Raw genomic sequence first — 15034 nt, 5'->3', positions numbered from 1 at the left:
AACATTAAAAAGTTCCCTAAGCAGGGCCAAGTAGGGATTCGAACCCTGGTCTCCAGGGTCCCAGTCAGACACGACATCCACTACGCCATGCCTGCTGTTCTCACCCATGTATACCCCACACATCTTCCACATGCGCAACCTATAGCCACATTGACGCCTTACATTTAAAACACTCTTCTGCCACTGCAAAGCTCATGGTTTCACCCCAAGGAATGCTGGGAATTGTCGTTGGTTAAGCGCGCTGAGTGTTGCTTGGCAACCCCTACTCCCCCCCCCCCACGGACCTACAATTCTCAGAGTTCCTTGGGAAAAAGGGGTTGATAGTTAAACTATTCTGGGATGGTGCTGGAGGGTCTGTCCATACCTGGCTGTTGCCCGCGATGTGCGGCATGTGGGTCATGCCACAATGGGTAGGAAGGTCTCATTGGCCCTGATTATATTTCATGGAATTGCTAAATGAAATGATTATTTATTTATTTTTTGGTGAGGGGGTTAATCAAACAACATTGTCTTTTAAGCATCTGTTGGAAACCTCCCTTTTTCTCCAAACCTCCTAAGTGGAGATTTTTATGCCAGCTGAGATCTGTATTGGATTTGAAGTGCTTTCCTGATAAATGTAACTGCAGAAACTGCAATGGCTTCTTCTAACTGATTTTATATATATATACAGGCCATTGTTCTGACTGCCATTATATATGCAATTGTTTTACATACGATTTTATTGTACTGCGAAATCGCTTTGAGGGGCTTCCCAGGAAAGCGATCCATAAATGAAATAATAACATTCGCAAGGAATAATAATTAACCACCACAAGCTCTGTTTCCCTGAGGACAGCGAGCTGCTTGCTGTACGCGTGTTTTGAAACGAAGCTGATTGTGCGTAGCGCAGCTGAAATAAATCCGGTCCTATACATTTCTCCTAAGTTAAGGGGTCTTGTCTCCTGTTTTTCCTCCCCATTCAAGATGTCCTTCCGAAGGAGAGCATAGCTACTGGATCAGGCCTGTGGCCTCTCTAGTCTCACAGGGGGACAACTAGATGCCCCTATAGGGAGCACACAAACAGGACCTGAGCAAATCTCCCCTACTTGCGAGTCGCAGCAACTGGGATTCAAAGGTATACTGCCCCTGATGCTGGGGGTAGAAGATAACCATTGTGACTAGTACAGTGGTACCTCAGGTTACATACGCTTCAGGTTACATACACTTCAGGTTACAGACTCCGCTAACCCTTGGCCATCACTTACAGCTGCTCCACTACCAGTTGGGTCAGGGGAGGCTGAGGCGGCCTCTGGGTCTAGTAACCCACCGACGTCTCCCAAGCTGCAGAGACCAAGGTCTGAGAGAAGGAGAGACCTGAGTACTCGCAGGAGGAGTGCTCGCCTTCGGGCAAAACAGGGAGGTGAGTCGCCAGGGGATCAGGACCAGCCACTACCCCAACAAAGATAAAAGGCTGTTGGACCCTGCCCCAGGTTGCGGGAGCAACATTGTTGTAGGCTAGATCCTGCCTGAGTGCCTGTACCTGTCCTTGCCTGGTTTCCTGCCTCGTGTCCTGCCTTGGCCCTGTTGGACTGACTCCCAGCGGAACCTTCAAATTCTGAACCGGTCCTGGACCTCATTTCACGGGTTACGCCTGGGCCCAGCTCAGTCTCCTTTCCTCCATTCTGAACTCCCCTCTGACAGCCTCACGTTTCGCCTTTCTGAGCTGTACACAATCCATCAATTCTGCAGGTCTGAGCAAATTGTATAATTGGTATATTTTGTCTAATTCATTCTGTGATTAAAAAGACCACCACCACCCCCCAAAAAAAAACACTTTCCCAGAATTTGTTCTGGTGGTCGTTGGGAAGAGCATGGAGTAGGCAGGGTGCTGAAGCTGCCTCAATTCCTTCAGAAAAGCTTATACAGCAACAACTAGGGGGGAAATCGCTCTTTAAGTGTGATAGTACCTTCCCTGTGGAACTCCCTGCCCCTTGAAGGCAAGCGCCTTCGGTGTACTGTTTGTGAGGCCTTCTAAAAACTTCTGTTTTCTAACACAGGCCTTCCCAGACATGTAATTTATTTATTTTTAATAATCTGTTGAGCTTATCTATTATTTTGGTAATTTTATTTTGTCTTGTTTTTAATGCTATTTTTAAATGAACATCTTACATAAAACCACTTACAGGCGATACACACACACACACACACACACACACCCCATATGGCCTGAATATAAGCCGCACTAAAAGTTAAAGTGTGGCTTAAATCCGCAACCTTACAAAAACGGGCTTTTACGATATTGCTGCTGAAACAGACATACGGTGAAATAGAACAAAAATTGTTTTATTGCCGATTTGTGAGCTTGAGACTGTTGTGCAATTAATTCTAATGTCATTCATCGCTTTCCCCGTATTTTACAGTGCAGTATTGATTTTTTATTTGCATTTATGGTGCTTTGAACAGGTGTTTAACCCACTTGCGGGTCCTCTCTAGTACCCGTAGGATTTTCGTCTACATTTGCCTTTTATGGGTGTTAGTGCCTGTTAGTGCCTGGCTTATATTCAAGTATTGTCTTTTTTTTCTCCCCCTCCCCCTTCAATTTTAAAGCTGCTGCTTATATTCAGGTGTGGCTTATGTTCAGGTCAATACGGTATGTACAGTGGTACCTCAGGTTAAGTACTTAATTCGTTCCGGAGGTCCGTACTTAACCTGGAACTGTTCTTAACCTGAAGCATCACTTTAGCTAATGGGGCCTCCTGCTGCCGCCGCGCAGCCGGGGCACAATTTCTGTTCTCATCCTGAAGCAAAGTTCTTAACCTGAAGCACTATTTCTGGGTTAGCGGAGTCTGTAACCTGAAGCGTATGTAAGCTGAAGTGTATGTAACCCGAGGTACCACTGTATATCTAAATAAATAAATAAATAAATAAATAAATAAATAAATAAATAAAATACACCAGAAATTTCAGCAGGCCTGGCCCACTACCCTTTCAAGCATATTTTCCCAGAAATGGGGACTAGAAACTTGCTCAGTAGCTTAAATCCAGGAAACCGTAGATTCTCTGGAAGCTGAATTTTATGGCCAATAGGACATTCGCTTCATCTGCTTGACATACACACAGCTTTCCATGCAGGTAGAACAGCCGCCTGGTTCTGACCTGGACCCTCGTCCCACGAGAGGCCTTGGTGCTCCTTGGAGATGTTATTGTGACAAGTCTGGCCTGACAAAGGTGCAGAGAAGGGGTTAATCTGCCTAATGCAGCACTGCAACTTTTTAGCAAAGTACGGCACCATATGCAAGGGATTTAGCTTATAATCATCTCTGGGTTTAGCAGGAAATCTGGGAAGAGAGACCTTTTTGTGTTTATTATACATAAGAAGATCTTGGTGGTTAAGAATGTTCAGGGCTCCAAACTAGGGAGGGGAAAGCAGGTGGGGGGGACAGAGAGTAGGTTTTTGATAAGCTTTAAAGATTTGAGCATTGGAATCAGCATCTGTGCAGCCCAAAATATCTTGCTTTAAAACTGCAGCGGCTGGGGAGGGGTGGGGAGGATGTGATCAGCAACACCCAGGCTCCCAGTTCAAGATCTGTCCCAGCTGCAAATTTATCCAAAGGAATACCAAGCTCCAACTTTTCAGTTTCTGACTGTGGTTCTGCCTTCTGCTTCCTCCCTGCGATGGAGGGAGTCCCCTTTTCGGGCCCTCTCACACCTCCTATTTAGGAAGATAGAAAGCTGCCTTCTACCCAGTGTTAGAAACTCAAGATAAATAAGCTACACGTTTCCAAGCACAAGTCAAAGTGTTGGTGCTGACCTTTAAAGCCCTAAACGGCCTTGGCCCAGTATATCTGAAGGAGCGTCTCCACCCCCATCATTCTGCCCAGACGCTGAGGTCCAGCTCCGAGGGCCTTCTGGTGGTTCCCTCACTGCAAGAAGTTAGGTTACAGGGACCCAGGCAGAGGGCCTTCTCGGTAGTGGCACCCGCCCTGTGGAACACTCTCCCACCAGATGTCAAAGGAAAAAACAACTACCAGACTTTTAGGAGACATCTGAAGGCAGCCCTGTTTAGGGAAGCTTTTAATGTTTGATGTATTACAGTATTTTAATATTTTTTTTGGAAGCCACCCAGAGTGGCTGGGGAAGCCCAGCCAGATGGGCGGGGTATAAATTATAAATTATTATTATTATTATTATTACACACCAAATGGCTCCTTAAACCAAGGTTATGGTTGCCAAAACAGAATGTCTACAAGCAAACCTCAGTTGTTGAACGTAATCCATTCCGGAAGCCCGTTCAGCTTCCAAAAGGTTTGACAACCCAATACAGTGGTACCCCGGGTTACATAAACTTCAGGTTACATATGCTTCAGGTTACAGACTCCGCTAACCCAGAAATAGTACCTCGGGTTAAGAACTTTGCTTCAGGATGAGAACAGAAATCGTGCTCCGGCGGCGCAGCAGCAGCAGGCCCCATTAGTTAAGTGGTACTTCAGGTTAAGAACAGTTTCAGATTAAGAACGGACCTCCGGAACGAATTAAGTACTTAACCCGAGGTACCACTGTAGCAGCTTCCGATTGGTTGCAGGATTTTCCTGCTCTCAGCAGACGCCACGTCGGACATTCGGCTTCCAAAAAAACGTTAAAAAACCGGAGCATTTACTTCTGGGTTTTCGGCATTTGGGAGCCAAAGCGTTCCGAAACAGGCGTTCAGGATCCGAGGTTTGACTGTATTTTCCAGTTGGGTGTAAGAAAGCTCTAACGTCTTACTTTTCAGATGATGGACTGCGATTGATTCTCAGTTAAACATCTGGCTAGTTCAGATGACAACCTTGAGCTAATTTAAAAACCTAAGGAAGAAAAGTCGCTTGACCCAGGGACAGTCCGCATATACCTTCGTCCATTCTAACCTCTTTTTCTTAATGGTGACTGCTCCTGCTCAGGCTGCACAAAAAAAAGCATTTTGGTTCCAGAAAGTCATTCTGGTTGTGCAGGTAAAACATAGAATTCTACAGGATGCGGTGCTAGTGTGTGAAAATGGTCAAGATCCAAGGATCCCCAGGCATGCACCTCCAGATTTGGATAGAATCATAGAATCATAGAGTTGGAAGAGACCACAAGGGCCATTGAGTCCAACCCCCTGCCAAGCAGGAAACACCATCAGAGCACTCCTGACATCTGGTTGTCAAGCCTCTGCTTAAAGACCTCCAAAGAAGGAGACTCCACCACACTCCTTGGCAACAAATTCCACTGTTGAACAGCTCTTACTGTCAGGAAGTTCTTCCTAATGTTTAGGTAGAATCTTCTTTCTTGTAGTTTGGAACCATTGCTCTGTGTCCGCTTCTCTGGAGCAGCAGAAAACAACCTTTCTCCCTCCTCTATGTGACATCCTTTTATATATTTGAACATGGCTATCATATCACCCCTTAACCTCCTCTTCTCCAGGCTAAACATGCCCAGCTCCCAATAGGCTCATCCTATTGGAAATTCCCTTTGTGGGTAGGAAATTAGCATGCTAAAGAAGGTGCTAGGCTACAATGTCTTTACCTGTTACAGAATGCAGAACACTGTGTGAGAGAGAAGCCATGCTCAGAGACAATGCCTCAGGTGCTATCCTGGCGCCCAGGCATCTTCACTTGGTTTCAAGTGGTTTTAGTTTAAAAAAATAAAATTATTTAACAAGAACTTAATTATATCAAGACAGTCATACAGCTGTGGAAACAATGGATAACCTTGCCTGTGGAAGATTTTTTAGAGCTTCCCATTTTTAAGGATGTAACTTCCTGCATTTTAAATTGAGAATACCTTAAGTGGTTCAAATCCTTTCGTAGTCAAATACAGTCAAAAACAGAAGCAAAAATGGTAGCCCTCCTGGTCACACTTACTCATCAGTGAATAAAATAGGGTGTACTGTTGTTGTTGTTGTTGTTGTTGTTGTTGTTGTTGTTGTTGTTGTTGTTGTTGTTGTTGTTGTTAGCGGCTTCCAACAGATATAAAAACACAATCAAGCATTACACATTAAAAGGCTTCCTTACCATCAGCAAGCCACACCACAAGCCCAGAATAGGTTCTTCTTAAGGTGCCTGCAGAATATTTGCTACAGGTCACTCAAGCAAATGAGCCAAGCCATGACTGGTCTGCTGGCCTTCTCCCACTAGACAGGGGGTTAGATATGAACCACACTGGCTTTGAAACTTGAAGCATTGATCAGGAGGTCTCTGTCTGAATGCGTCCTCTAACTATGAAGACTTTGAGCCTTCTCTTATCAGCCCTCCATCTGCAACAATGAGTATAATACTGGCCTACCTTACAAGGCTGTTGTATTTGAACGACACCTATTGCGCGCTTGGAAACGGTTATATCAATGCTAAATTTTATTAACCCTTTCATGGTTCCTGGCCCACGCAGTCCCTCAGTTGCACCCTCCATTCCTCACACCATGCCCTGCTGCAGGAAATCCTTTTAAGTTCCTAAATAAATAGTATGTACCACCGCGGTTGCTTTCTGGAGAAGCAGAGTTTTGCTGCCGATTGAACGCTTAGAAACTCTTTGCTGGCCTTTAAGTGGAGCAAGGTTGACACCTGGTGGTAGAGCTGAGCAACAGTCACTCCTTTTCCTCAAAAGGCCATGGGCAAAATATTGCTCCCCTTCTTGGTGTCGATCTGGATCCGTTCCAAGAGCATGAGCTCTGCAGACCCATAACAGAATAAGGCAGCCTCATCACAGAGAAGAGAGGCACAGAGTGGCCACCAATTTGCCTGTGCCTACCTCTTAGGCAGGGATGCGGGTGGCGCTGTGGGTTAAACCAGAGCCTAGGACTTGCTGATCAGAAGGTCGGCGGATCGAATCCCCGCGACGGGGTGAGCTCCCATTGCTCAGTCCCTGCTCCTGCCAACCTAGCAGTTTGAAAGCACGTCAAAGTGCAAGTAGATAAATAGGTACCACTCCGGCGGGAAGGTAAACAGTGTACACTGCTCTGGTTTGCCAGAAGCGGCTTAGTCATGCTGGCCACATGACCCGGAAGCTGTACGCCGGCTCCCTTGGCCAATAAAGCAAGATGAGCGCCGCAACCCCAGAGTCGGCCATGCCTGGACCTAATGGTCAGGGGTCCCTTTACCTTTACCTTTTTACCTCTTAGGCAGGGGGGCAGTCCACTGTCCCTCAGACCTTGTGGGGGGCCAGACTATATGGGGGGGGGGGGAATGAACGAACTCCTATGCACACCAGGCAGGCCCCCCAAATAACCCACAGGTGCATTTTAAAAGGACACATTGCATGCAAGAGCACTAGGCAGCCAGACAGTATAATAGATTTTTATTACCTGCACTGATATAAAGATACCGTTCCTGGCAACCAGGGCCAGGCAAAATCTGGTTTTCAACATCATATGGCCAGCTAAACATTGTGATATACTGATATATCACAATGTCTGAAATATGGATGGAGCTATGTAGAGGCATTAGCTGGCTTCACGGTTTTTCCCACATTGTGATTTTTGCATAGCACGCACCCACAATTCAAGCTACATAGAGAAGCCAAAAATTATGAAACTGATAACACAACACAGACTTCAAACTGGTTTTGCACGATATATCTCCCATCCCTACTGGCAAATTTGCGATTATTAGCTGTGAAGATATTGTGACAGTGTTATAAATGTTTTTAGATGCTCTCAGCATTACTCGGGCGTTATGCTTTTTTTTTTTGTTGTTTCACTGTTGTAATGTTTTGCTGTATTACATACCAACGTACAAATCAACAGAACAGAGAAACTGACAAAGCCAGTTTACAAGAGGCACAGCTTATAAAATGTTGCATGCCATGGAGAAAGTGGCTGGAGTAAAGTGTTCCTGCTTCTCTTCTAACATCTGAAATGCACCCCCCCACACACACACACACACACTTTCCCATCTGCCTTCATGCTAATAGGGGAACCAGATTCTTGCCGTCCCTCCAAGCCCTGACCCCACCAATATCCTGTTGCAGTTTAATGTGAAGCTTCTTTCATTGGTGAAAAAAAGAACAGAAGCCTGCAGATCAGCAGAATACCAATTGGGTGTTTAATACCAACTGGGTCCAGCTGCTGGTTCTTGTTCCAAAATGGGATGCGTGCTTTATGGGCTTAAATGGCAAGCAGATTTGGGGGAGCTGGGAAAGCCCACCAGAAACAGTCTCAAGGATGAAGTGAATATTGTTTATATACAGTGGACAGATGAAGAATGGGAAACTCTTTACTTTCTGGATTTTATTCCATCTTTCTCTTCGAACCTCTTTTCTACTCTTCTTCATTTCACTCTCCCTTTTTCTTCTTCTTTATGCTTTGATTGTATTTAGAACAAAGTCTTAGTTTCGATAAAAAAGGGCGAGATATATTTGATATTAAGCTTTGTATTTTTCTCTATAAACCCTAGCATAGCTTATTTTTTTTAAAAAACGGCTCAATAAGCAACATTAAGAGGCAGAATATTACTACAGTGGTACCTCAGGTTAAGTACTTAATTCGTTCCAGAGGTCTGTTCTTAACCTGAAACTGTTCTTAACCTGAAGCACCACTTTAGCTAATGGGGCCTCCCGCTGCCCCCGCGCCGCCGGAGCACGATTTCTGTTCTCATCCTGAAGCAAAGTTCTTAAACCCGAGGTAATATTTCTGGGTTAGCAGAGTCTGTAACCTGAAGCGTATGTAACCCGAGGTACCACTGTACTATTTTGCATATATTCAGCAAATATTCAGCGGAACTGGCATAGTTACAGCTGTCGTGTAATAGCGCTTCCACATTTGTAAGAAAAAAATCTTTTAGTTTGGCAGCATGTGAACTTTGGAACTCCCTGCCTATTGACATCAGGCAGGCAGGCACCTTTATTTATTTAGTTCAACACCTTTTCCTCCAAGGAGCATGGTGCTCCTCCTTCCCATTTTAGCCTCACTACAAGCCCTGAGAGGTAGGCTAGGCTGAGAGATGGCGACTGGCCCAAGTTCAACCAGGGAGCTTCTTGGCAGAGTGGAGATTTGAGCATGGCCTCCCATGTCTCTAGCCCTAACAATCACACTGGTCTTCCCTGCACTGTTTTTGGCACCTGCTAAAAATATTTAGCTTATGATGCAGTCATGCAGAATGCTGATGTGTGTTTTAATCTTTCTTTTTCCTTTTGCTTATTATTCAGTCGTACCTTGGATCTCAAATGCCTTGGCTCCCAAACAAATCAGCTCCCAAACAATCGAAACCCGGAAGTGAGTCTTCTGGTTTTCAAATGATTTTTGGAAGCCAAACGTCAAGCAAGTCGTGTCCGACTCTTCATGACCCCATGGACCAGAGCATGCCAGCATGCCAGGCACTCCTGTCTTCCACTGCCTCCCGCAGTTCGGTCAAACTCATGCTGGTAGCTTCGAGAACACTGTCCAACCATCTCGTCCTCTGTCGTCCCCTTCTCCTTGTGCCCTCCATCTTTCCCAACATCAGGGTCTTTTCCAGGGAGTCTTCTCTTCTCATGAGGTGGCCAAAATATTGGAGTCTCAGCTTCAGGATCTGTCCTTCCAGTGAGCACTCAGGGCTGATTTCCTTCAGAATGGATAGGTTTGATCTTCTTGCAGTCCATGGAACTCTCGAGAGTCTCCTCCAGCACCATAATTCAAAAGCATCAATTCTTCGGCGATCAGCCTTCTTTATGATCCAGCTCTCACCTACATACATCACTACTGGGAAAACCATAGCTTTAACTATATGGGCCTATGTCGGCAAGGTGATGTCTCTGCTTTTTAAGATGCTGTCTAGGTTTCTCATTGCTTTTCTCCCAAGAAGCAGGCGTCTTTTAATTTCGTGACTGCTGTCACCATCTGCAGTGATCATGGAGCCCAAGAAAGTAAAATCCCTCACTGCCTCCATTTCTTCCACTTCTATTTGCCAGGAAGTGATGGGACCAGTGGCCATGATCTTAGTTTTTTTAATGTTGAGCTTCAGACCATGTTTTGCACTCTCTTCTTACACCCTCATTAAGAGGTTCTTTAATTCCTTCTCACTTTCTGCCATCAAAGTTGTGTCCTTCTGCATATCTGAGGTTGCTGTTAATGGAGCCTAAAAATTGCATTCGCCTTTTCTGCAGCTACCTCACTTTGCTGGCTCACCTTCAGCTCACAATAGGCTTGCAATCCTTTTCACACATCCTTCCCCCCACCCCCTAGCCAGGTATCTCACCTCTTCAACAAAACCAGTAATTTCCCCCTTTTATCGTTTAAGAGATTAATCTTCTCAATTTTATTTCTTTTAAAAACACGCACATAAAATGGCTTGTGCTGGTTTTCCCAATTCCAGTACACATTTTTTAAACCATTCCCATTAAAGCACCATTTTTTAAAAAAGAGTTATTGCCTGCTGTCTGTCCCCCCCAGAAAAACTAAACGTTAAGAAATGAGAAACAAAATTAATAAACGTAGTGTACCAGATGTGATTGTTAAAGTGACAGGGCCCAGAAGGACCTAGCTGGAAGATGGCACAGCGCATCCCATTCCCATCCCTGCTTTCCTCAAGGAGCAGAAGAGTGTCGGACAGTAACTGTGCAACGGCAGGCAGCAAATCAGTTCTCTAAGCACAGTCCCTCGTCCTCCGCTGCCTGCCCCGGCAGGCAACTTTATCAAGCATGAAGGGCAGCTTCTTCTTCGACTGTCAGCTCCTGCAGGGTCACTTCTTCACAGAGGCCAGGTAGGCAAACCAGAAGAGGGCCACCAGGTTCCCAAACAGCACCTGGAACTGTGTTGAGAAGGAATTTGGTTAGAATTTAAGTTCTGACCTACCACGTTCACCTCCCTGGAGGTGCTGTCGGGGACTGAACCCGGGATCTTCTGCATGCAAAACAGAGGCTCTACCCAGGGCTAGCCCAAGGCATTCTGGCAAACCACAAAATGGAGCCCTTCCCTGGCAGGAAGAAAGGGTGGGTGAAGATCTACATGGGTTAGAGCGTGGTGCTGATAACGCCAAGGTTGCAGGTTTGATCCCTGTGGGGAAACACATGCCTATTCCTGCACTGCAGGGGGTTGGACTAGGATCAGCATTTCCCAAACTTGGGTCTCCGGCTGTTGTTGGACTACAACTCCCATCATCCAGGCTGACTCTATCTGCCCACAGACTGTCTCGCCAGAGTGGTGCATGCTCTAGTTATCTCCCGCTTGGACTACTGTAATGTGCTCTACGTATGGCTACCTTTGAAGGTGACCCGGAAACTGCAATTAATCCAGAATGCGGCACAATTCAAAGTGTTGGTGCTGACCTTTAAAGCCCTAAACAGCCTTGGTCCAGTATACCTGAAGGAGCGTCTCCACCCCCATCGTTCAGCACTGAGATCCAGCGCCGAGGGCCTTCTGGCAGTTCCCTCATTGCGAGAAGTGAGGTTACAGGGAACCAGACAGAGGGCCTTCTTGGTAGTGGCGCCCACCCTGTGGAACACCTTTCCTTCAGGAAATAAGCAGCTATCCTATCTTTAAAAGACATCTGAAGGCAGCCCTGTTCAGGGAAGTTTTTAATATTTAATGCTGTATTGTTTTTAACACTTGATTGGGAGCCGCCCAGGGTGACTGGGGAAACTCAGCCAGATGGGCGGGGTATAAATAATAAATTATTATTTGTAGTCGTAGTAGTATTATCCAGTGGTCCTGCTAGCTAGGGATGATGGAAGTTGTAGTCCAACAACAAAGTTTGGGAAACACTGGACTGGATGATCCTCAGGGTCCCTCCCAAGTCTAAAAATTCTATGGCTCTATGATTCTACATCAGGAACAAGGGGAGAGATAAAGATCTACATTGGGATCTGCTGCACTAGTGAATTCTGCTGCCTGAGGCAGTCTCCTCACCTTGCCTCATGGCTGGGCCGGCCCTGGCTCTACAACTGAGCTACAGCCATTCCCTTTAAGACACGGGAAGCTGACTTACCGAGTCAGGCCACTGGCCATTGGCCCATTTCCCACAGTACTGTCTGCACTGACTGGCAGCAGCTCTCTCAGGGCTAAGGATTGAAGCCGGCACAAGGAAGTTGCCTTCTCATTGAGCTACGGCCATGGCTACCTTTCATAACACCAGATGCACTATAAGTTCAGAGATGGGGGAAACCTGTGGCCTTCCAGGTGTCGGTGGCCTCCAACTCCCATCATTCATGGCTGCCCTTCATGCTGGCTAGAGCTGATGGGATTTGGAGTCCAGCATCTGGAAGCTCCCGGTTATCCCAGCCCTAAGAGGACTGATACTTTCATGGATGTACCCTGAACCGCTTGGGAGACATGCATGCAAGGACTGAATGCCTGGGGCGCGTGGAGGGAATCGTGTGGGTCTCTCCCCCCCCCCCGGCTCAGCACCCCACGGAGTGGGAACCGCCCCCCCCCCGACCGAAAAGCGAGTTCTCTCACCTGCATAGGCACGTAGTTCAGATTGATAAACTGGACCGGCGTCCACACCTTCCAGTTCATCTTGAGGGATGTCCAGTAGCTGGATTTCATCCTTTTGACGAAAGCAGAGGTATCCTTCCCCTGAAAGACACGGATAAACTGAGCCAGAGGAGGCCTTGAGGGAGGGGGGTGGACCAGGGGGATGTCCTGCACCTTTTCTGCAGTGGTCCAAGTCCCAGCCAACCCAGATCCCAAGGTTGGTGCTGACCTTTAAAGCCCTAAATGGCCTTGGCCCAGTTTACCTGAAGGAGTGTCTCCACCCCCATCCTTCTACCCGGGCAGTGAGGTCCAGCTGACGGCCTTCTTGCAGTTCCCTCCCTGCGAGAAGTGAGGTTACAGGGAACCAGGCAGAGGGCCTTCTTGGTGGTGGCGCCTGCCCTGTGGAACGCCCTCCCATCAGATGTCAAGGAAATAAACAACTATCTGACTTTTAGAGGACATCTGAAGGCAGCCCTGTTTAGTTTTTAATGTTTGATGTTTTCTTGTGTTTTAAATATTCTGTTCGGAGCTGCCCAGAGTGGCTGGGGAAACCCAGCAAGATGGGTGGGATAATTAATTATTATTATTATTATTGGCATTCTAGCCTCACAACAGCCCTGTGAGGCAGCTCAGGCCAAGAGAGAGAAACAACTGGCCCAGGATTCACATAAGTTATTCAGCAAGGTTTATAACACCACTTTATCAGCAAAAACCAAGTCGTTTACATTTTATTTATTTCTTTTTTTAAAAAAAGAAGTGTATACTGCTATATCATTAAAAGAAAAACAGAGCAATAATAAACTAAGCTAAAACCGTATAAAACGGACATCATTGCCTGAAGGATGCATTCTTAATTGCTCGCATAGTAAGCCTGACAGAACAGAAAAGTCTGCAGCAGGTGTTTAAAATAAGATGCCTGCTGAATCTCTACCGGCAAGATATTCCACAAGCCTGGACCAACGATACTAAAGGTTATTGCTGTTGTTTGTTTGTTTCTTATTGTTGTCTAATGAGCCTTAGCAACTTGAGGAATGACCAGTGGTGAACATGCAGATTATCTCGGTGATCTAGTTAGGATATAAGGGCTCAGCCGGTCCCTGAGGTACCCTGGACCTACGTTGTTCAGGGATTCGCTTTTTAGAATCATAGAATCGTAGAGTTGGAAGGGACACTAACGGTCATCTAGTCCAACCCCCTGCAATGCAGGAATCTCTAAAGCACCCACAACAGGTGGCTACCCAGACCCTGCTTAAAAACCTCCAGTGAATGAGAACCCACAAACTCCACTGTCAGACGTCTCTTACAGTCCGAAAGTTCTTCCTGGCATTTGGTTGGAATCACCTTTCTTGTATCTTGAAGCCCTTCGTTCGGGTCCTACCTGTTATTTATTCAGTGGTCTGTGTTTGCCTGAGCTTGAGTCTGGACTAAGGATTCTGAGGCCCTGTGTTCTGATTCAAAACATGATATCCAATCACAGAACAGTTCAGGATTTGGGCCTCTGCCATTGGCTCTTAAAACTCTGAGTCACAATTCGCAGCTTGGAAGTTTAGACAGCCAATCATGCTGGGAGTGGGAGTGGCCCAGGCCTTTAGAAACGTATATAAGCAGTTGTTTTGCCCCTGTTGCCCAGTTCTGTTATTTCAAGAATGGTTCTTGCTGTTATCACTGTGCCTTGCCTTGTGGGAACCGACCTACACTTCACTGTTAGCATTCCTGCCCTGTGATTGCAGTCATAGGATTGTTTGTCTTTCACATGACGTGGTATGTTTTGACTCCACAGAGCGGGAAGTGATGGAGACAAGATATTTGTGTTACTGTGTTCTGTGAAGTAGAAGTATTGTCCTTTGTTCTTTTTCTTTTTGCTGTCTGATCCTAGAGAGGGAGCCATGTTGCAGTGCTCCGTGTGTGTTTATATGTAAATAAAGTAGATTAGCCAAAACGCTGAGTTGCTGAGGTCTGTGACGCATGATGCGCAAACTCTGCGGATCCCTAAGTGTGCCGGTGTCGGTTGGCACCGTTCGCTGTGATGTTCGGGCTGAAGAAAGCTTATGAAGCTCCCGAAAGATCGACCAGGAGGGAGGGAACATGCCAGTCGGGCATGTGTCTCTGCCAAGGTCCTACTCGAGTGTAGGCGGAACTCCTGACATTCACTACCCTCCTGAGCAAAAGGAGAAAAGCTTGCTCTACATACAGCCACCGTCACCGCCACCCTGATTCGAGCATCAGCTGATGAGGGATATACCTCCAGCAGGTTCATGACGAAGTAGTAAAGCACTAGGAAGGCTGGGGCAACCACAAGCCGGTCCAGCAGGAGTCTCTTGGCGATGGAAACTGGCACATCCGATGGGAACCATCGCTCCAAGTAGAGGTAGAAATAGTGGCTCAGTGGCCCAGTGAAGAAAAACCTGGAAAAGCAGGAAGGGGGAGGGGGGCAGGAAGGGAGATTGTACATTGTTCATACAGACATCATTCTGCCTCTTCAAAAAATATCAGCTTAACTGTGAAAACTCGGCTCCAGACAGTTTAAACCCCAGCAACAAAACCCATAAGCTTCCCCCATTCGCTGAGCTGCTGTGATATCATGCAACCTCCTGGCTGCTAAGAGGAGAAGGGATTGTTCACTATTTCGCAAGATTATTTTACTACATCACCACC

General features: G+C 46.4%; 2 protein-coding genes across 2 annotated transcripts in view; one reads left to right on the top strand and one right to left on the bottom strand.

Annotated features, from left to right (window-relative positions):
* The first annotated feature begins 365 nt into the window (after positions 1–365).
* The window catches only part of POLE (DNA polymerase epsilon, catalytic subunit), a 79919-nt gene continuing 65250 nt past the window's right edge, over positions 366–15034 (top strand). Inside the window, exons 1-2 of the mRNA XM_083716752.1 lie at positions 366–410; positions 2587–2629. The gene's annotated coding sequence lies outside the window, so the exon portion shown is untranslated. The remainder of the gene's footprint in view (positions 411–2586; positions 2630–15034) is intronic.
* Positions 10192–15034, bottom strand: part of PXMP2 (peroxisomal membrane protein 2) — a 12906-nt gene continuing 8063 nt past the window's right edge. The window contains exons 2-4 of the mRNA XM_083717941.1: positions 14622–14834; positions 12362–12481; positions 10192–10715 (exon numbers count right to left, since the gene is read on the bottom strand). Of these exons, the coding sequence (XP_083574067.1) occupies positions 10647–10715; positions 12362–12481; positions 14622–14834 (402 nt within the window). The 3' untranslated portion in view covers positions 10192–10646. The remainder of the gene's footprint in view (positions 10716–12361; positions 12482–14621; positions 14835–15034) is intronic.

This window comes from Podarcis gaigeae, assembly GCF_964106915.1.
Source record: "Podarcis gaigeae genome assembly, chromosome: 16".
Taxonomy (NCBI): Eukaryota; Metazoa; Chordata; class Lepidosauria; order Squamata; family Lacertidae; genus Podarcis; species Podarcis gaigeae.
Note: the sequence above shows the minus strand (reverse complement) of the source record. Positions and strands in the feature narration are given on the sequence as shown.